Genomic DNA, 23209 nt, shown 5'->3' on the forward strand with positions numbered 1-23209 from the left:
TGAATGTAACCTTTGTTAGTTAATACCATGTGGTGCAATTTTTAAATATTATTTAATATAACAGCCATAAGCCATTTTGAAATATGGTCAACACATTTATATGACAATATAGTTTGGATAAATTTGTCTGTACACACCCAAACCAAACAGTGTAATCCTATAATATATGCCATACCTCAAAAAGGCTACCCCTTTTTTTTGCAGTGTCAGGGGAGGATTTCACAAAGGTAGTCCTAACTTAGGACTAGTCCTAGGCAATGCTAAGAGATAGAGTTAGGACCAGTCCCAAGTTAGGGGGTCCTATCTCTTAGCACTGCCTAGGAATAGTCTTAAGTTAGGACTACCTTTGTGAAATCCAGCCCAGGTTCAAGCGGCTCGTAATTAAACCCATTTGTCTTGTTTCCTCCCCTATTTGCAGGTGATATACCAATGTGATGACCCGGACGCTTTCCTCCAAAGTAGCACCAGGGTGTGCCTGAAGTGTGGGGAGTGGAGCGGCGATACCCCGTCTTGCTTCGACAGTGGCGTCTCGGACTTCTACTCATTTCGTTGATTGAGTCAGATCGCTGATAAATACAAATACAACAATGTTGATCAAACAAAACAGAAACTCAACTTATTTAATTGCTTAATTTGTTCGTTAAAGTTTTTATCGTGCTATTGTGTTTTATGCGTGACAATTTGTGCACAATTTCGTTGAAAACAAAATCACAAAAATTGTTGTGTAGTCGTTTCGTTGCCCCCTTTTCGGCGAAGTGAAACGGATTTGTGTATAGAAGGTATGTTTAAACGATACTTGTTATTGTCATAAATATTTTGGTCCAGGCTTTAGACTTGTTTGACAGTTGTCTTTCTTGTGTATTTGCATTGAAATATTATTGTTATGTAATACGTATAAAATGTTATTGCACTGTCTTTAAAGCTTCAGCTTTTTTTGAATTTTAATTCAGCTATACAAATAGTCTTGTTATAACTATATGTATAGTGTAAGTTGACGAGGGTGGTCATGCTAATTATCTGATGAACAAAAAGGTCAATGCTGCCACATTTTTTTAGAACATAAAAGGCAATCATGTACGTATTTTACTGACAGGGAATCAACACTTTAAAAGATAGGCCTATTTTATTTAAACCTAAAGACGAAGAAGAAGAAGAAGAAGAAATTTTTCGATTTGGGAAATGTTAGGTCTGTATGTAATGTTATTATTATTATAAAAATTAATGTCCTTTAAAAATAAGTTTTAACCAGTAAACATTTTATACACTTTTTAATGAGCTGTATACAAAGAACATTTTTGTTACGCAAAATGTAAACATAAATCAATGTTTTTATTGTCAAGCACAAAACAGCTTGCTAAACCTCGTTCACATGGACAGTACACAGTATCTTTAGTAAGAAATGCTACACATAGATTCGGCAGCGTGATCGTACACTAAACGAGGTTTACTGTTGTATTATTTGAAACCCAACACATAGTGGTGCTTATAAACTAATTATTACTAAGTCATTTGAATTTTAAAAATATTAGACTAGGCATAATAATAGAGTTGTAAAAATGTACAATACACACTAACTGTTAGATTGAGTTAAGTAACCATTATAAAACATAAGATAACAACAAAAATATCAATAGAAGACTTTGGAACGCTAGGTGGCAGCAGACTTACCAGGTAAATGTCCATTGTTAACGTAGTTCTGAGCACCCGTACTTTACCCAGAACAATGGATTTTACCTGGTAAGTCTGCTGCCACCAAGCGTCCCGGAAGTCCCTTATTCAAATTTTGGGCTAAGGAAAGTAAATGCGATGTGCATTTTCATATTGATTTTGGCATTTACCGGCCTCCGTAGACGGATATGTCGATGGTATTAGTAATTATAATGATATTGTATTTATTTTATATCCTAAAGTTTCCTTTAATATGAGAGAATGTCTTCCAAACTGACCAATCGTGTGCCTTAAAAATAATCGGGAAAAAATAATATGCTTCAATCCACCAAACTGATCACAATAAGTGTGTAATTGTATGGTTGTTTTAGTCTTACTAAGCCGTGTCACATGAGGCAATTTACTGGCAACCAGTTCTGGGCAATCTCCATTAGCAAGAGCAAAACATAATTCACGGATTAAGCTTTACATTTTGTTTTTGGGGGAAAGTATGGTTCTTTTCGAAAAAATAGTTTTCCTTGTGCTACTCGAGTGTTCCCTTTGCGCACTGTGAAGTTATTTGCCCCCAAATTTCCGAAACGTACTGCTCAGTGTGACAAGGCCTAATACTGTCTAATACATGCAATGCTAAAACTTAGGTGTTCAAATTGACAAATAATGTAGTGTAACCGAATGCAAACATTTTAAAACACTTTCAACAGCCTTTCTGAATAAACTGCGTTACTATTTTTTAATTTAAACCTCGTGTGTTTGTCATTTTTTTTGGTTAATGTTGTGTCAGAACAAGCATAAAGTGTTTAAAAACTCTGTTTAGAGTTTAAAAACAAATGTTGTTTGGATAGATAATGCTTAGCGTTTTGAAACCTGCTCAGTTTTGTAGCACTTAAACACAGTCACACACTTATCTAAACATGTTTTAGGTTGTACATGTGAAAAAAAAGTGGGGTATATCAAACGTATGCTGTCTTAGACATGTGCTGAAATTCTCATCACTGTTTTTACTGTGATATGTAAAAGCACTGCTATGGAAGTCAGGATTGTGAAAACGAAATACAATCTCGACTATTGGAACAAAACTTTGGTGGCTAAAATGTGTGGTGAGGTATATTATCCTGAGCCCACATTGTGTTCTCGAATCTCGGGAATTACTTATAGAAGGTGAGGGGGAAGTGGGGACTTCGGTGCATGAGGGGAAGGGTGTGTGAAGAACAATCTCCAAAGACATAAACACTAAACATGTAATTAATCCGTCGAGCACTGCTGGTGTAGTGGTATCATGCAAGATTCCCATTCTTGCGACCCGGGTTCGATTCCCGGGCAGTGCAACTTCTGACTGTGTTTTTCCCCCGTGCACTTTGCCATGCTATACCAGACCAAAAGCTCTGGTTTAGAACATCGAGCACTGCTGGTGTAGTGGTAGTAGTGGTATCGTGCAAGATTCCCTTTCTTGGACCCGGGTTCGATTCCCGGGCAGTGCAATTTTTTAGGCAATTTTTGACTCTCGTTTTCCCCCGTTCATTTTGCCATGATATACCAATCCAAAGGCTGTAGTTAAACCGTCGAGCACTGCTGGTGTAGTGGTATCATGCAAGATTCCCATTCTTGCGACCCGGGTTCGATTCCCGGGCAGTGCAATTTTTTAGCCAACTTTTGACTCTCGTTTTCCCCCGTTCATTTTGCCATGATATACCAATCCAAAGGCTGTAGTTAAACCGTCGAGCACTGCTGGTGTAGTGGTATCATGCAAGATTCCCATTCTTGCGACCCGGGTTCGATTCCCGGGCAGTGCAATTTTTTAGGCAACTTTTGACTGTCGTTTTCTCCCGTTCATTTTGCATGATATACTAATCCAAAGGCTCTGGTTAAAACATCGAGCACTGCTGGTGTAGTGGTATCATGCAAGATTCCCATTCTTGCGACCCGGGTTCGATTCCCGGGCAGTGCAAGTTTTTAAGGCAACTTTTGACTGTCGTTATTCCCCCGTTCATTTTGCATGATATACCAATCCAAAGGCTCTGGTAAAAACATCGAGCACTGCTGGTGTAGTGGTATCATGCAAGATTCCCATTCTTGCGACCCGGGTTCGATTCCCGGGCAGTGCAAATTTGATGGCAACTTCAGACTGTCTTTTTCCCCCTTTCATTTTTCTTTGCTCTTGTTATCCTCCCCCTCCCCCCCAATTTATTTTTTAATGGAGAATTAAGTGAAGAAAGTTTACAATTCTCTCCGATTTTCTCCGGGCAATATTAACCAGAAATCAGATGGAAGCAGGAAGAACATCATGCCCGTTATATAGCTATTTATAACAACAATATCAACAAGCAGTGTCTGCCAGGCAAACAACCTATTAAGCTGGAATGTGCATTTCGAGATTTCCAAGCATCCATTGATATGCTAATTAACGTTGTTTGGCACTAATCCCTAACGGGGACAATTTACATTCAAATTAGACTGTCGCGTGGCCGAGCATAGAACCCAGACCCATTCATCGTCGCGTGCCACCTAGCACTGACTGCACATCACGGCTAACTGAATAGCTAGCAGAGCTTTACAGCGGACATTCCCGGAGTTTTGGTGAGCAAAACAGCATAAACTGAGACATTTCTAGGGTATAAACACCTTGTTGAAACCTTGCACCTGAAGCCAGACGATGTGAGTCAAAAACTGAACAACCTTTATGCCTTCTAGTCGTAATAGGACATGGATTAAACCGCGGAGCGAACACACGGTCAATAGCAATGAGCTCAAGTTTTGGCTGGTCGAGTTGAACCCTCATTTTTGTGATCATGTACTGGGTTCGAATCTCGGTCCTGTCACTTGTGTTATTGAGCGACTGAGCGAGACACTTAACAAATGATTCACCTTGGGGAATGGTTATCCTTACGAAGGATCCTGCCGAGTAAACGAAGTACACCTGAAGTAAAAACTGTTCTTGCTCTATGATGAAACCCACATTATACCCAAGCGAGATGACACATCCAGCCGAGGATCAACCGAAACCAAGCTACACAGGGTAAGCAGTCAAGTTCAATACAAAGTAAATAATATAGTTAAAGGCAGTAGACACTCTAGGTAATTACTCAAAATAATGATTAGCATCAAACCTTACTTGGTAGGTTAAAGGGAGACTAGTTGATAGTGTAAAACACTGTGGGAAACGGCTCCCTCTGAAGTGATGTAGTTTTCGAGGAAGGGTTTATTTTACACGAATTTGATTTCGAGACCTCGGGTTTAGAATTTGATGTCTTGAAATCAAGCATCTGAATGAACACAACTTTAATAGTGTGACAAAGGTTTTTTTCTTTACTTTCATGTATTATTGAGATACACCAAGTGAGAAGACTGGTGGGTATTTTGTCAACTACCAATGATGTCCATGCAGAGTCTGTAATTGTATCTAACAGTTTGATGATTTTTTTTAAATTAAAACAATGTGCTGCTTGTGTTTAAAGCCATTAGACACTTTCGGTAAACAGTGTTGTCCAAGGCCCACACTTCGTGTACCACAACATATATAAAATAACAAGCCTGTGAAAACTTTGGCTCAATCGGTCATCGGAGTCGGGAGAAAATAACGGGAAAACCCACCCTTGTTTCCCCACGTTTTGCCGTGTCATGTGTTTAAAATAAATCCGTAATTCTCGCTATCGAGAATTGATATTGTTTTAATGTTTTCTCAAAAAGTAAAGCATTTCATGTAATAATATTTCAGGATAAGTCTTTCACCATTACCTTCTGTAAACCCTGTAAATTATTTGTAAATCTGTGAACTTTAAATTTTTTGGCTGTACCGAAAGTGTATAATGACTTTAAAATGGTAGTAAAAACATGCACCACGTGATAAATTGTTTTTGCATTTTGAGTCACCAAGGAATGATGGAGCTGAAATTTTAAAACTAATTTTGTAGCTTGTTGAGCGAGATAATTGTGTTGGGTAACAAAGGCGGGCGTGAAGGACCATTCCAGTTCAGTCATCCTATTCACAACAGCCTGCTTCGAAAGCGCCCTTGTCGCAAGCAATTATGTCCTCTATGCAAAACTATTCGGAGGACATTATTGCATATGCAATAAGGTTGGACGGACGGTTTTGCATATGCAATCGTGTCCGCCTGGACACTGCTGCATAATGCATAATGAAACTAAAAATGCTCTTGTTAAACTTGTAAGGAGCGTTTTTTTTTGTTGCTCTCCTTAAAAATATTAAGGAGCGCTGAGGAGCGCGAGCGCAATCGCGCTCCTTTAAAATGAAGGCCTGCCTTCAAGACGCTCTTCTCGGGGTTGTATATTACAGCAGGCATGATTCTTTTTGAATCGTTTTGTTTTCTTTCTTTAGATATTGAACAAGCTTCTTTGTCAACAAAGGCGGACTGGAAGGACCGTGAACAGTCCAGTAACCATCCGATTACTATACGGTCTGCTGATAGAGCGCCCTCACTCGACAACTGGTAACAAGAATCAGGTAGAGCCAAACTTCATTTTTTTACTAACTCATGCATATAACTTGCTTAGTATGTGGACAAGACGAAATCTGGTCGAACTACCATCGTATTAGGCAGAGGGGTGTGTCTTTCGGACATCCTGGGGGTTTTTTTGGTTTTTTTTTTCCAATTTGGACACCCTATCTGTCATTTAGATGTAAATGTTGTATTGACACCCGATTTGTTATAATTACCAGCATATTTCCAGATCTTTTACCAGATCCTTGTTAAAACCTTGTGAACTACATGCGTCTGTGTTTGTACAATTCTATTGAAGCATAAATTGATCTCTGTATTTTAATGGTAGTGAAAGGTTGATATTTTGCGAGAAAGTGTAGTAGGCCTATGCCACCTGCAGTTATTTGGGGATTTGGAAGTACACAGTCAATAGGACAAAACCCATAAATAGGTTATAATGAACCTTTGGCTTGTAATGTGTGTGTGTGTGTTTGTGTCCGGTAGTCTAAGGATAACGCATTTAAAAATCTTCTTTTGTTTTGGTGACTGGAAGTTTCTTTAGGAACACCGCCGGTTGGATATTCCAACCCTTTCATCGGAAAACAAGCACTTATTTAGTGGAAAATTGTTGTTGAAAACATTGACAGTACAATTTGTTGAACATCGCAAGTCTTTGTTTGTAAAATGCTGAGGTGATGTAATGGGTCTACAAACATTTATGATGAAAGTTCCAAAACCATTTTTTTTTTACCAACAGTTTAATATTTAAAATCTAGTGAAGTGCAGATTGCCACCTGCAATTAGTTAAGGATTTCTAGCGATGTCTAGGCTCCGTACGAAGAAATCAATGGGCCCCGAACTACAATGTTAACGATCATCAAATCTTTGGCTTGTATTTTGTTGTAAGAACCTTACATTAAAATGGCTTGAAATTCCATCATCTTGACTTGAAGCAGGCAGCAATTTGGTTATAGGATAGATATAGTCCAGTGCAAAGATCATATGTTGTGTTACCATCAGATGTCGGTGTTTGTAAAATACTGTGGTGTGGTGGTGTGAATGGGTCTACATACATTAACAGTATAATGGCAATGCCAACACCAGCACGTTTTCTTTTAACGTTTATTTCAAACCGTAGTCCAAATTTACCGAAGTGTCAGTCAACTTGCTAGATAGTGCAGAATGTTAGGGATTTCATGGATGTACTTACCACCTAAAGTACAGAAAAGTAAATAGGAAAGGCCCTGGAATATAATGTGTGAGGTCATCGGATCTTTGGCTTGTAGTGTGTTCGTAACCGACTGGTGGTTTTTCTCAAGACCACTCATTGACAAAATAGTAAACCCTTGTACTACATGTATTGTGCAAATTGGGAACACTGACAGTTGGAATTTCAATCGTTTTCATTAGAAACAGGCAGTGGTTGTTTCTGGGGATAGGTAGTCCAGTTTTAAGATAATTGTCAGAAAACACAATGGCAGCATAAATGGGTCAGCAACGTTTGCATTTCAATAAAAAAGCCAACACCAGCAAGTCTTTTTCTTATTAACTGTTTATTTCAAAACTAAGTACTTGTAATGACATGATGATAAAAATTCGCCAGCAAGTGTAGATAACATAGTAGGGGACTTCATGAAAGTACCAAGCCCACAGAAATAAATGAGGTCATTAACTACAATGTCCGAGGTCACCCAATCTGTGACTTGTAGTGTGTAACTGGTAGTCTCAAAGATCACTCATAAGCTATGCAGAGCTCCAACTAAACACTGGACCACAGGTCAGAGGCATGTGATGTTAGTGTAGGGCCAATTAATCACAATGGGACAAGCCCATATTTTTCTTCAATTGAATGAAACACCTCATTGTTCCATGGCTTGGTGAAACGAATTTGACCATGATAACTACCTTTCAATTTTCTGGCAAGAGCATTGAAGCACACTTGCACATAAACACAAAATAAAATAGATCTTCTCTGAGAGCTTGTTAAACTCATTTGGATCCTATTCTTGAAAGAAAAAAAATTGGTCCAGTATTTTTTTTAGCTAAAAGCCCTCCAGTCTTGTGCCCTCCCGAGACAAAAATTGTAAAAAAATAGTACATCATTGTAAGGTGCCTCAATAAAGTTCCATATTGACCCCTTGCACGTGCGTCACATGCGACGACTAATGCCATGCTCACCATGTTGGTGGGCAGTTAGGTTTACGTGTATTAACGTCGCGTCGCACTTCACTGCATAACGCACAGCATAGAGTTATATATAAAAACACGTATGGCACATTCAAGATTTTTACGATGATGACATCAGGTGAAATGGGTCAATACTTAGATTGGTTTCATTGTGAAAACTGACTGTTGGTAGGAATGTCCATCATTTCCACTGGAAACAAGCAGCCAATTTGTTATTGGTATAGGTAAATCAGGTGATAAGATAATAATTGTTGCGAATGACAAGCGTCTGTCTGTTAATGGCTACGTTGTCTCAAGATACAATGGCGCTTCCAGAAAATCGTTGAAGTTAGTGTCCAGGCAAACATGCTGCGTGATCCACACACCAAAGTTATGAAGTTCCTAGCACTAAGACTTTTTAACACAAACAGTGAGCACTGTACAGTTTCTTGTTGAAGGCACATATTTCATCAAACTGACGGATAGGCCCGTAGTATTTTCACGTCTTCGAACGGTCGGTCCTCTGAATTGGTGTCCACCATTCCCATACGTTTCACAACACCCAAACCCTCGGAGACTCTTCCGAATATTGTGTGTTTACCGTCCAGATTCTGACAGGGTGCTAGCGTGATGAAGAATTGGCTGCCGTTGGAATCGGGGCCGGCGTTTGCCATTGAGAGTACTCCTGCTCCAGTGTGCCGAAGATCTGGATGAAACTCGTCTGGGAAGGTTGACCCGTAGATGGAGGCGCCTCCACGTCCTATAAATCAGGTTAAAAAAACATAGAAGGTGTAACTATTATTGCCTGGGTCAATATCATTACTCCTACAGTTTTTCCATTCAATATTCACCCATAAGCGTTTGAATGACACAAGCATCATAGTGACTTTCAATTTGATATAAGTTGGTTGCAGAAAGTTCTGTATCTCGCTTTGCTACACAAACTTTGTACTTGAATGGTTAGCGAAGGATTGGTCAATTAACAGGTAAATTATCAAAAAAAAAGGAGGCAAGAACATGGCCTACTTCGAATGAAGAATTCAAGTTAGTGTAAACATTTTGTAAAAAGATGTTACTTATTGAAGTTAATTAAGTTAACAAATTGAAACAAAAAAACTCATAGACTGGTTCTTCCAAGTTGTATGATTAGGAAACTGCATTGTCTGAGTTTGTACTATGTTGGTTTCACCGCTATGCACTATTCAATTTGCGGTTGTCTGCCCCCAGTTAAGAAAGTTAGACGAATGGTCTCAAGTATGCCTGATTAACAGGAACAATAAATGTTGCAAAGTACCATGGGCTAGCTACTAGTTTGCGTGACATAATGAATCGGTAGGCGTTGTGTTTCATGTTTGAGAGGTTAAGATCTTTTTCAATTTGCGAACTTTTGAAGGGCACTAAGGCCAAGAAGACCATGGCCACCTTGGCTTCTGTGTTATTCCAGGACTTTACCAAGGGGTTGTTTTCATTCATCAATAATACCTACCTGTGCCAGTTGGATCCCCACCTTGCACGACAAAGTTGGCGATGATGCGGTGAAATATAACACCATTGTAGTATCCCCGTCTCGCAAGCTCGGCAAAATTTCTGCAGGTTTTGGGCGAGTGGTGCCAGTACAACTCAATGGTTACTTTTCCCATACTACAGAAAAAACAAAAGATGTCACAGAGGGTTAGAAAATGTGTAATGGAAATCGTAATGATGTACATGTAAGCTTTAGTGTTTAAAATGGAAGTGTGCTGATTATCAAACTTTGGTCTCATATACATGGTGAACAGGATTGGACCGGTAACTCTACATGTCCTAAACATGGAGGTCCTTCCCCCCCCCCCCCCCCGGTGTTTGTGGCATCTCATGTGCAAAGAACCCTTATCTTATCTGCTCTGTAAGATGCTAAACAAGGTTTAATGAGAAACATCATAAACAATATGAAGTATACAAACAAAGGCCCACCCGACCCAAGGTTGGGGTTGGAGTGCAATTGCAGTAACACTTCCTAGTAATCCTATTCCTTTGCTAGTGAACTTAGAAGTGCTACTCCAGTTTTGCTGTGCTCCATACATGCTCCATCCATACTGTATGCATCATGCTTTTGACATTGCTAGTATAGTTGTTTTAGTAGTGTAACTGTAATGACATGTAAACTGAGGTGTCATGTTGTGATGACTGAGTTTTTGTGCTGTCCTTACTCTATGGATATACTGACTGATCATTCAATCGATCAATCATTCATCATTCATTGGTATGGAGTGATGACGATCTGCTTCAATTTAAAGCATCGTGTACATAAATTTGTTATATACTGACAATATTAACAAGCTTGAGAAGTAAATTAAATACAAGAGGAGGTAGATTGAATGTGAGATGACACTGGTACGCTTCATTCTAAACACTGATACATATGTGCATGTTGTACCGTAACAACCATAAACAGACAAAGTTTGATGGTTTGATAAACCGTGGAGGTAGAATTCTACCTCAACGGATAAACAAACCTTTGTTGTCCGTACACACACACATCATCATGATCAAACTATTTCAGTACTTAGCACTGTGTTACCTTGTATCGAAAACAACAGTTGGTGCTTGCTGAGAAGACATAGTAGCAGGAAAACAGGTATATTTCACAGAAAGTAAGGCAGTAAAACAGCTCAAAATGCCGTTTTCACCGTTTTGTTCATTCGACACACACGCTTAGTCTAAACAGCACCACCAAGAGTTGGTTATTGTCCAGGCCGCTGATTGTATGGTAGACATGCCACAAGTCCACTGTGCATTGCGTTTACAATGGGGCAGTGTGGTGGGCCCTTTTCTAAACAATATTAAGGAAGGGGTAAAATTGTTGGCTCAATTTCACAACCATGGAGGTAGAATTAGAAATATTATAATCTTCTTCATTCCACATGTCATCCGTTTTCGTTAAAAAAAAGTAAGCGACCCTCTTCTCTCGGAAAGGGGGGTTACAGGAAATAATTTAGGAATAATGTTAGCTTATATAACTTTAGATAAAAGTTTCTTTTTGAGTATCATAACATGAAATCAAACAATCATTTTGGTTGATCAAAAGCACATAATAAATATCTGAAAGGAACCTTTTTGTGTATTTTTTATTGTGAAGCTTTTTTTATAGTTATATTGTAATATTTTTAACGATTGTGAATTATGTCGCTATTCAGCGGAATGCTGCGATGACATTTTTAATTAAATAAATCATTTTATACACGTGCAATGAGGAACTAAACATTCCTAAAAACGTAGCCATTGTGACAGTTAGTCCGGGAATTAGGCCTCGTTGACATTACTTTTGGGATGTGTCCTTCTGAAGACGAGCGAAGACGTATGACAAGGCGTAACGATGGAATGTTTAAGTTATTACATTGACTTGAATGTTTCTTAATTGACTCACTTTTGTGTAGGAGTGAGTCATGTCCATAATTCATCCGAATTAAGTTGTTAAGTCTCTCCCACAGTGACGAATCGTCAGGAGCTCGAGGGATTGCCACGCATGGTGGATAACATGACTGTATCAGATAGACGTAGGTGTCTACATGCATAAAACAATCATGAATAGACGTATGGAAAGCTCTTCTGGGTAGATTAGTTTGATATCTGATATAAACAATAATGTGATATCAAATAATGTGATATCATAATTATGAACATACTGAAATTTATTGAAAATTAACAATAACCGTGTCTGGACGTGAAATCATAATGCAAGAAGTTGTCTTCGACCATGGTCTCAGAGAGGTATCGGGTACCCACGCAGTCTCGTCCGAGGGCTGATTGTAGCTTAAAGGCAGTGGACATTATTGGTAATAAATTGTCAAAAACCAGTCTTCTCACATAGTGGTTCTCAACATATGCATAAAATAACAAACCTGTGAAAATTTGAGCTCATATTATGGTTGTCGAAGTTGCGAGATAATAATGCAAGAAAAAAACCTTTTCACACAATCATCAGCTCATTCCGAAATTTAACTAATAATAACATAAAAACAATGTTTGAATAGCAAATTCTCTATTGGTTCAATCACAGTTATAACCGATTATGGAACATCATGATTGATTTGTTTTTTAAGATAATAGGCCTTAATGCAGTTAAAGGCACTGGCGACTAAATTGGTAACTACTAAAAAAAATATTGTTATCATAAAAACTTACTTGGTATAGCGAGTAATGGAGAGCTGTTGGTGGTATAAAACATTACGTTGTGAGAAACGGTTCCCTCTGAAGCAACGTATAGTTTTTGATACATAGGTTATTTATTCAATACTAAAAGTTCTTCAGACCTATATAGCCTTTTAAGGCACCTGAACGCACTCAAAATGAATTTTTGTGCAACCAGTTTTTCCATTATTATTACTTGCAACTTCGATGACAACTAATTATGCCAAATTTTCAGTTTGTTAATAAAAATTATTTGTATGCATTATATTTGGATGCATCGTAAGTGGGAACACTGGCCTTTGGCAACTACCAAAGGTTTACATGAATTTAACAATAGTATTGAACCTGATAAAATGCCATCTATACGATTTGTCTTCAATAACGAGACCCCAGCATTGTTCTCTATGCATTTTATCCCACGCACTTGAGCTATCGTTGTTACTTTATAAGTGTAATGAAAAGTGATAATGTCATGGACAATAATACATCAGCATATGAGCGTATGATCCACACAAAGGTTACAATTGAAAGTGCTCATTGTACCATACAATTGAAAAATAATTTGAAATATATCGACACACAAAAGCAATTAATGTTGGTCTCCTGTTTTTTTGTCACTTCAAGACTTGATTAATGAAAAATGTAAGCAATTTTTTTTAAACAATGTCTCCGTTTGATTTACTGTGATGAATCTTTCATGCTGAAACCAATGTTGTTATATTTCAATAATGCAGCAGTAGCGTCGGGAACACAGTGGGACAGTGCCAAACGAGGAGGACAGAGGGGGTGTAATCAGTCTGTGTTGCTGTGATAAAAGCATTGACTTGCCATAACGGCTGACTTACAACGTTATTCTTAAGGGGGGGGGGGGGGCGCCAACACGGGGTTAACATTATTGACCCCCCCCCCCCCCCGTGTCACAAAAAGACATAGAAATGAATAAAAATGACACTGATCCATAGTTAGTAAAAAAAAAAAAAAACGCATTGTTGCTGGGCGCCATCTTTGGTCCAAAATGTAGCACAACCCAAATGGGCAGAATGACAAACGTTTTTGGCTGTTCGCCCATGCATTGGTTTTACCAAACATAGTTTCCCTAATAATTGCAAGTTGTTGTAACTTTCTCAATAAAACAGCCCCAGGCGGGCTTTGCGTATAGGGGGCCTACGTCTCATAACATTACATATTTTGCTGCATAATAATTTTTAATAACAGACATTATTATTTGTATTAATTTGTTATAATGCTTGTGTACATTGTCCAACGCACAACTGTAAATTCTTCATTTATGTTTGGACCCGTCGGTAAAAAAACACATCTTCTGTAGTATAGAATTGCCATCATCACTGTTCCTGAATAAGGACCACCGTTTTTGAATCGGTTTAGAAAAATAAAATAAAAGTTCCCAAATGAAAAGCACTATACGACGGTGGCAATGTTGTACAGACAAAAATTTGCAACTAGTCGTCCTCCTCATAGTTGACGAAATTAATTCACAGTTCCTAACCCTTTTTATTACCCTCAACCCTTTAAGCCCATTTGCAAGGAAAGATATACACTGCCAAGTATATAGAAACAGGTTTGCGTTCATTCCCAATGTTAACCCACTCTGAAATGCGGTTAACTTAATTAAGAATCACTCGGCGATGTGCTAGTAGTCTGGCTTAGTCGCTCCTCTTCACATGGGTGGTACACTGTCGGTGGGCGTGGTTAGGGGAGGGGGTTGCCTGAAGCAGAGGCAGACCATCGGTCCAATGGTGACGAAACATGGCTGAGTGATAACGCAGAAAGGGTGCTTATTCTTCCCGGGGGTTGTTGTAACACTGGCTGGGATAGAGGTGAAAACATGATTTATTAACAGGGTTGAGATGTCGGGGATGCAGCTAATAATAGTCAAGATGGGGGAAAACACGTCCCCAGGGTGACAAACTGGTATCCTGATTGGATTGAGTATAAAAAAAATATAAAAAAATATATATAGCTGCGCGGCAATTGCAAAAGGGGCCACTTGTGCATTCGGGTCGTCTCGCTATGCGACTTCACACGCTACACACTACTCTAAATAAATAAATAAATAACAACCATAAAATAAAACATACATGAATAATCTATTGTTTCAATCTGATAGGGTTCTTAATCAAAGGGTAAAGTAATTAACAATAAGGTCTTTTATCACTTATCTAAATCATAGAGCATCGACTTGTGCCGTTTGGGTGGTGGTGCACGGTGTTGAGTGATATTTTGTACGGGAGTAATTTTGTAAAAATGACACGGTACAGTTTTCCCCGCAGGGCAGGTGAGTCTCGGGACTGTTATTGGATAAACAACATGGTGGTCGGATGCAATAAGGCAAGCTTCCCCTATCGTGATGGAGTTATTGTTGTGATAGAGTAGATCAGTCGTCATATTCCTTCTAACGCCTTGTTGTTTGAGATACGGCCGGCTGAAACTGCAAGAAAAATGTTTCTTTCGATGATTTGAACTTTAAATTCGTTCTGATCAAAGTCTCACTTTTAGAACTTTGTATTTATTTGGCAGATGTATTTTTATGAAATATTACTTTTTATTGCACCAGAAGTATAACGTACTATTGGTCAGGGGAAATGTCGAGGGTCCATACTGATACCTTGGGAAATAACCAAATTAAAAGAACAAGTTGCCTTGGATCGGTCGAGTTGGTCTATAAAAAGCGTTTGTAACATTTTGTTATAAAATCCACATGGTTAGTTAGATGTTTAAATATAGAATACAATGATCCACACAAATTTGCCTCGAAATTTGCGTGTTTTTCTGTTACTTTACGAACTAACACGGTCGGCCATATGGGAGTAAATTTGACTCCCATAATTAATGGCCGACCGTGGTAGTCGACAAGATAAAAAGAAAACCACGCAATTTGGAGGCATGTTTGTGTGGATCATTGTATTCTACTTTTACAACATCTGTCTAACCATATACGCATTTAATAACAAACGGTTACAAACGCTTTTCAAAGACCAACTCGACCAATCCTAGGCAACGTGTTCCTTTAATAGCAACATCATGATAAACGTGTAATGTATAGGTTTGCTATAATCTATTATTCTACCACAGTAGAGTAGCTTTTTCAGAACTCGGGAGACTTACCGACACCAACACACATAATAAGAGAAAGAACGACACAGATAGATAAACAACCCCCCCCCAAAAAAAAAAAAAAAAAAAAAAACATCCCCCCCCCCAAAAAAAAAAAAAATAAATAAATAATTAAGACTAAAAAAACTACATTAACATACAATCAAGTAAACAGCAAATGAATGACATAACAAACAATAAAAAACAACAACACCATTTTCCATAAAACACCACAAAATACCATCACAACAAAAAACAATAACAACACCAAACAATTAAACAAACACACCCAACACCCCTTGATAAACAAACACAGAAATAAACAAGAGCCAGCGAACCAATCAACGTTCTATTGATGCAATAATTTAATGAGTCTCCACTAAGCAACAATATCTGTAATTACATTACATTGTCCATCAGATTAAAAAATATAACACATAACATCCTTTTTCTTTATATATGTATTTCGCTGTACAATTAATTAAAGTACTGGCACATTGTACTTAGTTGACGAGTTATAATTATTGTAATGAATAGTTAAAGAAGACATTCTTTAGAAATGAAAGCTGTTCCAGGCAAAGCCTCTTCCTCATGCTACATTTGAATTGTAACAGCTATGGGGCCAGAGCCCCATTCCAGATAGAGCCCAATTCCAGATAGAGCCCAATTACAGATAGAGCCCAATTAGCGATCAATGCAAGAAAGGAAACCGTGTAGGGTAAAGTTTAGTACTTTGTAGAGTCAGTGCTAAACACTCATCGGTGTTTGTGGGTAAAAACCCAAATGAACATAGGAAACTTTGCTTAGCACAAAATAGGTTAACAGTCAAACAAGCCACCTGAAATTATAATGATACATCCCGACTTGGTAAATAAATTCACATCAATTAGCAGTTTAATGAACGTTTACACACATATTTACCAAAGGGACGTGGTCAGATATGCAATAAGGAATTACGAATACTATGTACGTATACCTTTCAGTTCAAAACCAACTGAATTGTGTGTATTACATTGTTTACTTTTTACTTTTTGCGTTTTCTTTTGTTTTTGAAGAGGAAAACACAATGAGATGAATCCCCTAAATCCCCTTAAACTAAATCATTAATACCATCCCTTCCACTTATAACAGCGTTGTTGGTGTGATCCCCATATTATTATTAATTATAGTATTGCCTTGTTTGATAATAAGAGAACTTGACCGGTCTTTTGAAGTCGCCAGTTTCAATATCACAGAACAAAGCCTGGTTTTACATACAATAACACACAGTCACACAATTTCCATCTCACTCTGCTGATACCCATCTTATTACCCTTTCACTTATTCCATCCATCTACTCACCAGTATCTTATATCACCCTTTATCTATCGCCGTCTTTAATTTCTCTTCCACCCCTCACCATCTTCAAGACGCTCCACTGTTACTTTTCTCCCTCTGTCATATTTCCTTTATCTTCATCTCCCAAACACATGCAGATGTGTCTTTGTATGATGCATGCAGTTAAAGACACTGACACATTTTGGTAAGTTTCAAACACCAGTATCCTCACTTGGTGTATCTAAACATTATGCCTAGAATAACAAACCTGTGACAATTTAAACTCAATTAATGTCATCGACTTTACAGGAGAAGAATGAAGGAAAAAACACCCCCATTGTTCAAATGAGATGCCTATAAAAGGCTTAAGGTCTATGTATTTTAATATTACTTGAGTGAGAAATCGCCTCTTTCTCAAAACCTACGTTTCTCAGAAGGAGCCGTTTCTCACAATGTTTGATGCTACAAGCAGCTCTCCATTGTTTGTAACCAATTTTATTTTTTTACGCTAACAATTATTTTGAGTGATTACCAATAGAGTCCAGTGCCTTTAATTCTCTCATCAACTATTTCTTGCACCCTTTCCCGGGTTATCTCATCAGACCTCTTCCTGCTCACACCCTCATCACCGATCCTCCCACTCAAGACGTCTTATCTCAACACATCTCCCAACTATATTCCATTTTCCCAAACTCCTCTAGCTCATCCTTGGTTTCAATTGACACTGGCGATTTCCCTTTTATCTCCCCATCTTAACACCCATTAGATCACCCGCTCAGACCAGGGACTGCATCACTTAAACAACACGCAGACTTCCATACACTACAAATAATTAACGCGAATGCATCTTTTACATCTCTTTTAATAAAGGATCCTCTCTTTACTTCACAAGGTCTATACTATCATCTCCATTGGGAATCTTGCCCGCTCTCCCATTCCCCATCTCTCCATCTCGCTCTCACAATTCCACTTCCTTTTACATTTCTCAGACCTCTCTTTATACACTCATACCGTTTACATTTTCAACACGGTACTCACTTTCTTCAACATTTACCATAAACTCCTGACATATGACTGTACCACTATAGATATTTCGAAAAACACGAGACACAACATCACCTCCTCTTCACAACACTTATAAATCCACCACTTTACCGATTTTACAGATTGTTTTATACGAGAAAAAAAATTTACGGAGCATTTAAAGACACATTCGTAAAACACAATCTGGAAAAAACATCTTCGTTCGAACGAGGGTTGTTTACAGATTTGTTTTCCTCACGTATGTCCCTTTAAAAGCTCCGTAAAAAAGGTGCGGCAAAGAAGAACACAAATATTTCCCTGAATATTGTTCTAAAAGCAAAATCAAATCCCTATACCAATGATTGATTCTAATTCCAGTAATGACACATCACCGCGAATTCCTCCCTTCGTCCAAACAACACTCTATCTCTCATCGATTCCACTCTCCATCGTCAATCACAGCTCTCCACATCTCCACGTACACCCTCAACTATATCCAAAAATCGAGAGATCCCAAAGGAGTCTCGATTCTTTTCCTTAACATCCTCTCAAACTCTGCCCTCGCACTCTTTTCTCCTGTCTCCGGAATTACTGAACACCCTGATCGTGTTTCTGACCGAAACACCATGGGCCAATTTCATAGAGCTGCTAAGCACAACAAATTGCTTAGCATGGGATTTCTTCCTTGATAAAAACAGGATTACCAACCAATTCTCCATTTGTTGCATATTGCTTGATACTGGTATTCAGCTGTTGTTGGCTTATCCTGGAAATCACCTGTCTCCGGAATTACTGAACATCCTGATCGTGTTTCTGACCGAAACACCATGGGCCAATTTCATAGAGCTGCTAAGCACAACAAATTGCTTAGCATGGAATTTCTTCCTTGATAAAAACAGGATTACCAACCAATTCTCCATTTGTTGCATATTGCTTGATACTGGTATTCAGCTGTTGTTGGCTTATCCTGGAAATCACGTTGAAATTTGGTTGGTAATCCTGTTTTTATAAAGGAAGAAACTTCATTATTAGTGCTAAATTAATACATCACATCTTAACGGCTCATTATAGGTTTGTGAAATAAAATTATTGATCATGTAAATATAACCAAGAAGGAAAACAAAAAACAAAAACAGAAAAAACCTGTCAGTCAGAGACAAGAATAGTCACAATCCCATGTGAAGTAAGTTATTCCGACCGGCAACCCACTTATTTGTTGACTTGTCAAATTTTCCACTTCATTTTTTTGTTACATTTTGAAAGTGTGCCCTGAAAACGAGTTATTAACATGTCATGCGCTTACTCTATACTAACGTTTAGGCTAGGCGCATACTATACTACACATACTTAGGCGTGGGCTATGCAATGGGTGTGATATGCTTAGAAGGGGTGTACATAATATTTGGTAAAGAGGCCTCAAGTTTTGATGGCTTAGTCATCAGAGTTTAATGGGTCCGAATCCGGTCATGACACGTTTCTCCTTGAGCAAAACACTTATAACTACAAATGCCTCTCATCACCCAGTAGTAAGTATGGGTCAGTGAGGGTAGAGGTGGTGCTTGTGGTTGGTTTAGCTTATAGTACGCTACTTTGGTAGTAAAGGTTGTACACTCCACATGGTGTTGAGCTAGTTTAAGGATCATTTGTAATAATGCTCCGCAACGGTCATTCTTATAATAGAGTTGATACTAATACTTCGGGGATGGAAAGACAGCCAAATGAAGGCTGAGATTTATTAATATTTTTCATTTTCGATCAAGCAACTGACGGCCTTATAATGAAAACAAGTTTGAAAATAGACCCTTTATAGCAGTCCCCCCCCCATGCACATTCGATTCTAAATATAGGTTAGGAGACACATTTTTCTTATTTCATTACACCGCAATTTCACCAAAGTAAGAATGAATTTTATTCGACACTGCCTTGAACAATCACACTAACGACGTTTCGTGATTTGGTCTGATTGGATTTTAAGGAAACAAGCTCAACCTGCAAATACAATAGTTATTTGGAGATACAAAACGGCTCTCAAAACCGAGAAAGGATACGTTAAACACCATGGTATATTTAATAGTAACATTTCATTTATGACTTTTACCTTGAAATTTCAATTATAACATAGTTTTTCTTTTTTCTGTACATCATATCAAATACACCTGTTTTAAAAGTCACCGCTTTAAGTAATAAATCATGTTTTTGTATAACTTATTGTTTATTGTTTACAATGTATACAAAGCATTGATGACGTTGCAGCACTGCGTCCCATAGCCTAGTCTCACCTCTTTTTGATTCGAAGTATTTTCTTGAACGACTTTCTGAATGTGGAATTACACAACGGATAGATGACGGGGTTCAGTGTTGAGTTAATGTAACCCAGCCATATGCTACCCAAGTAGAGTTTGTTGTGTATGCAATGCGCACAGAAGGCAACGATCATAAAGAACACCATGTATGTGATCCAACAGCATATAAAGCACCCGACTATCACACCTAACTGTTTAGCTGCTTTTCGCTCCTTGCTAAGCGACATTTTGCGAATTCTACGGAGAGTTTCCGAGGCCCGCCCCGGTCTCATGCTGAACCGTGACAGAGAGAATTTGGCCCGGTGGTTCGCGTGGTTCTTCATGGCTTCCTCGTCGCTATCCGTCGTGGTCGCCGCAGTGGAAGAGTCTCCACGATTCTCTGCGCTCAGTAGGCGGGACGTCACGCCGTTCCGGCGGTCCCTTCTACTTCGGTCCGCTCTGGACAGATCACCCTGCCGCGTTCCAACGCGATACTCGGCACATAGTCTCCTCTTGGTCGGTGGTATACAACCAACCACCGGGGGTTTCTTGCGTCCAGGTATATCCTCAGTTGAGAATGATATCCTTTTGGAAGAAAGGTTGCCGTTTTGAAGACTGTCACCACCCGTACCCTCTGCCGTACTGTTCCTCCTCAAGATTGATTTCTTACTCCCGTTTTGAGCTTGATGATAAGTTCTTTTCTTCAGAGGTTGTAGTTCCTCAGGAGCAGCAAGAGGCTTTCCTTTAACCCTGTCCAGAGAGTTTATCTTACCGACAACATTGTGGTGGCTATGGCGCCCTCTCGAGTTCGATTCATTCCGATTAAATGCATCATCAGGAGACAGAAACTGCGTCTCTTTCATTTTAGGTTCTCCATGGCAACACGGGCTTCTTGTACACGAACCCTTAGGAGACCCAGAGGGTGACGTGTCCTTGTTGACCGCCCTCTTGAGGGCCTCTGGGTCCACTATACCATGCAGCCCAACCGTCAGTAACGTCAGGTTGGATATATTTTTTAACTGTGTGTTGATGCGCTTGGGCTTCTTCACCCGACGTGTCCTCTCCTCACTACAGGGACTCCCGCTGTTGTTCTCAGCGGGGTCCGGCGTCTCATTCGAAGTGTCTTTGCTCGTGCTGATCGAGTCGTCGTACTCGGGTGTCCAGTTTGCATCCACCCTGGTCAGTTCCACGTCAGTATTTCCCTTGGACTTTACACTGTGCACTGACGGCTGAGACGATCGCGTCCCACCGCAGGATCGTCTCCCGAGCACCATCTTGGAGCGTTTCTGTATCTCATGGTATATCTTAGCATATATAAAAAACATACAGGCGAGTGGTACGTAAAAATTCCCTATAGCAGTAGCCACCTTGAGCGATTTATTCTTCCTGAACTCCGTGTCGCATTCGTTAGGAGGCAAATAACGCACCCCCTGGTTGAAGATCAGGTGCCAACATGTTATAGGTATAATCCAAACGGCTGAGCCCAACCACGCACACGATATCATAATAGAGGCCCTTTTACCGGTCCGTTTCCGCATGTATTTCAGAGGGTATCGAATCGACCAATACCTGTCTAAACTAAGCACAAGAAGGTTGAATATGGACGCTGTCGATGACACATAATCAATACACAGCCAGATCTGGCAGGGGACTAGCCCCAACACCCAGTCCTCACTCACGAAGTACACCGTGCTCAGAGGCATGACGATCATCCCGATCAGGAAGTCCGACACGGCCAATGAAACAATGAAATAATTACTGACTGTTTGTAACCTCTTCTCCGTCCTGACGGCGTAGATCACCAAAGAGTTCCCGAAGATGGTGATCAAACTCAGCAAGGTCATGATGGTCGCGAAGGGTACCGCGACACCGATCGGTGGCCTGCCCGAAGCGGCGTCGTCATCCCCCGGTGAGCTGTCGTCCTCCGAGACCGTGCCGTTCGTACTCTCCCAGGCTGTGGTGTTCGTGAAGAGGACATAAACCGCTCCTGGCGTTGCTTCTCGGTTCCCGCTGGAGATTTCAAACAAGTTGTGCTCCGTCTGAAGTGCCCCGGAAGCCATGCTCCTACCCTTTCCATTGAGTCCGAATCTCTTATACTAATCACACGATGGGGTTAGCGCCGACTATTGCTTCACCAGTCTCACTTTTCGCATTGTTCTATAAAACAAAAATGAATAAATAAAGACAATCAGATATAGGTCACTTTTTGCAAAAAACAGTATGGAAATTACTAACTGTAGGGCCTGTCTTGCTGAGTAGAAATAAGTTACCAGCCATGGGTATTGAGTAACGTACACAGACATGACTGGTATACCTGCTTATTTTTGCTTAGCAAATCACAATGTCAATCAATATTTCCGGCTGCATCTGATGTTTGTTCGTCGAGTCTTGTGCGGTAAGACCTTCAGTCAACCTGTGTTCGGGTACCTACCCGCTGGCCGGGTACCTACCCGCTAGCCGGGTATCAGTGACCGGCATAATGACCTGATTAACTATCACGTGCAAGGACGAGATTCAATAATAATACTAATATATAGTGCCTTCTTAAAGCGCTCATAATTATCTGCCACTCAGTGACGCTCCTGGGGCTTTAACATTCAGTATCTCATGCAAGGTATGTAGGACTACGTATGAATGACACCTAATCCTTTGCATAGCACTATTTATGGTTTACAAGGTGCTGTGCGCAGTATGCTGCCAGTCAAACCAAGAACACCGGGGCGAACCTATTCTCTGTTCGACAAGTGCACTGTGTTATTGTACGTGCTTTACATAACACACGGGACCAACGGTTTTACGACACATCCGAAGGACGAAGCTTCATGGTTAAGTGTCTTGCTTAAAGCCACGTGTGACGACTGGGACTCGAACCCACTTTCTGCTATGATCAGAAACACCCATGTCAATCCGGTGTTTTAAACGCTAGGCCATGACACTGATATTCCGCGTGGATGATCAGATATGCTGGAAACGAAGACACTGTTATTATTCGGGAGTTCTGCGAACGGAACTCCCTTTCCGAGCACAGGAAGC

General features: G+C 39.6%; 3 protein-coding genes and 5 non-coding genes across 9 annotated transcripts in view; 6 read left to right on the top strand and 2 right to left on the bottom strand.

Annotated features, from left to right (window-relative positions):
- The window catches only part of LOC117306753 (neurogenic locus notch homolog protein 1-like), a 58819-nt gene extending 57131 nt beyond the window's left edge, over positions 1–1688 (top strand). For both annotated transcript variants that reach the window (XM_033791238.1, XM_033791237.1), the window contains exon 26: positions 419–1688. In XM_033791238.1, coding sequence (XP_033647129.1) covers positions 419–553 — 135 coding nt within the window. In that variant the 3' untranslated portion in view covers positions 554–1688. The remainder of the gene's footprint in view (positions 1–418) is intronic.
- A 1234-nt stretch (positions 1689–2922) lies between these two features.
- Trnag-ccc lies at positions 2923–2993 on the top strand. The gene has a single exon. It is a non-coding gene; the product is annotated as a tRNA-Gly (tRNA).
- A 238-nt stretch (positions 2994–3231) lies between these two features.
- Positions 3232–3302, top strand: Trnag-ccc. The gene has a single exon. It is a non-coding gene; the product is annotated as a tRNA-Gly (tRNA).
- An 85-nt stretch (positions 3303–3387) lies between these two features.
- On the top strand, positions 3388–3458 carry Trnag-ccc. Its single transcript has one exon. It is a non-coding gene; the product is annotated as a tRNA-Gly (tRNA).
- An 84-nt stretch (positions 3459–3542) lies between these two features.
- Trnag-ccc lies at positions 3543–3613 on the top strand. Its single transcript has one exon. It is a non-coding gene; the product is annotated as a tRNA-Gly (tRNA).
- An 86-nt stretch (positions 3614–3699) lies between these two features.
- Trnag-ccc lies at positions 3700–3770 on the top strand. The gene has a single exon. It is a non-coding gene; the product is annotated as a tRNA-Gly (tRNA).
- Positions 3771–7938: 4168 nt separating this feature from the next.
- LOC117307474 (peptidyl-prolyl cis-trans isomerase-like 1) lies at positions 7939–10969 on the bottom strand. The gene is made up of 3 exons (XM_033792237.1): positions 10831–10969; positions 9757–9911; positions 7939–9030 (listed from the first exon to the last, which is right to left on the bottom strand). Exons 1-3 carry the CDS (start codon positions 10869–10871, stop codon positions 8741–8743), a joined length of 486 nt encoding a protein of 161 aa, XP_033648128.1. The 5' UTR covers positions 10872–10969; the 3' UTR covers positions 7939–8740.
- Positions 10970–17353: 6384 nt separating this feature from the next.
- LOC117306904 (histamine H1 receptor-like) lies at positions 17354–22329 on the bottom strand. Its single transcript, XM_033791472.1, has 2 exons — positions 18873–22329; positions 17354–18671 (listed from the first exon to the last, which is right to left on the bottom strand). The coding sequence occupies exon 1, from the start codon at positions 22234–22236 to the stop codon at positions 20170–20172; it is 2067 nt and encodes a 688-aa protein (XP_033647363.1). The 5' UTR covers positions 22237–22329; the 3' UTR covers positions 17354–18671; positions 18873–20169.
- Positions 22330–23209: the final 880 nt, after the last annotated feature.

The sequence above is a fragment of the Asterias rubens genome, chromosome 2, assembly GCF_902459465.1.
Source record: "Asterias rubens chromosome 2, eAstRub1.3, whole genome shotgun sequence".
Classification (NCBI taxonomy): domain Eukaryota; kingdom Metazoa; phylum Echinodermata; class Asteroidea; order Forcipulatida; family Asteriidae; genus Asterias; species Asterias rubens.

Excerpts from the sequence above, each read along its gene's own strand:
- LOC117307474 (XM_033792237.1), bottom strand. The coding sequence starts at position 10,871 with ATGTCTTCTCAGCAAGCACCAACTGTTGTTTTCGATACAAG. Across the intron at positions 9,912-10,830 it reads ACTGTTGTTTTCGATACAAG|TATGGGAAAAGTAACCATTG; the intron begins GTAACACAGTGC and ends TTTTTTCTGTAG. Across the intron at positions 9,031-9,756 it reads TGGGGATCCAACTGGCACAG|GACGTGGAGGCGCCTCCATC; the intron begins GTAGGTATTATT and ends CCTGATTTATAG.
- LOC117306904 (XM_033791472.1), bottom strand. The coding sequence starts at position 22,236 with ATGGCTTCCGGGGCACTTCAGACGGAGCACAACTTGTTTGAAATCTCC.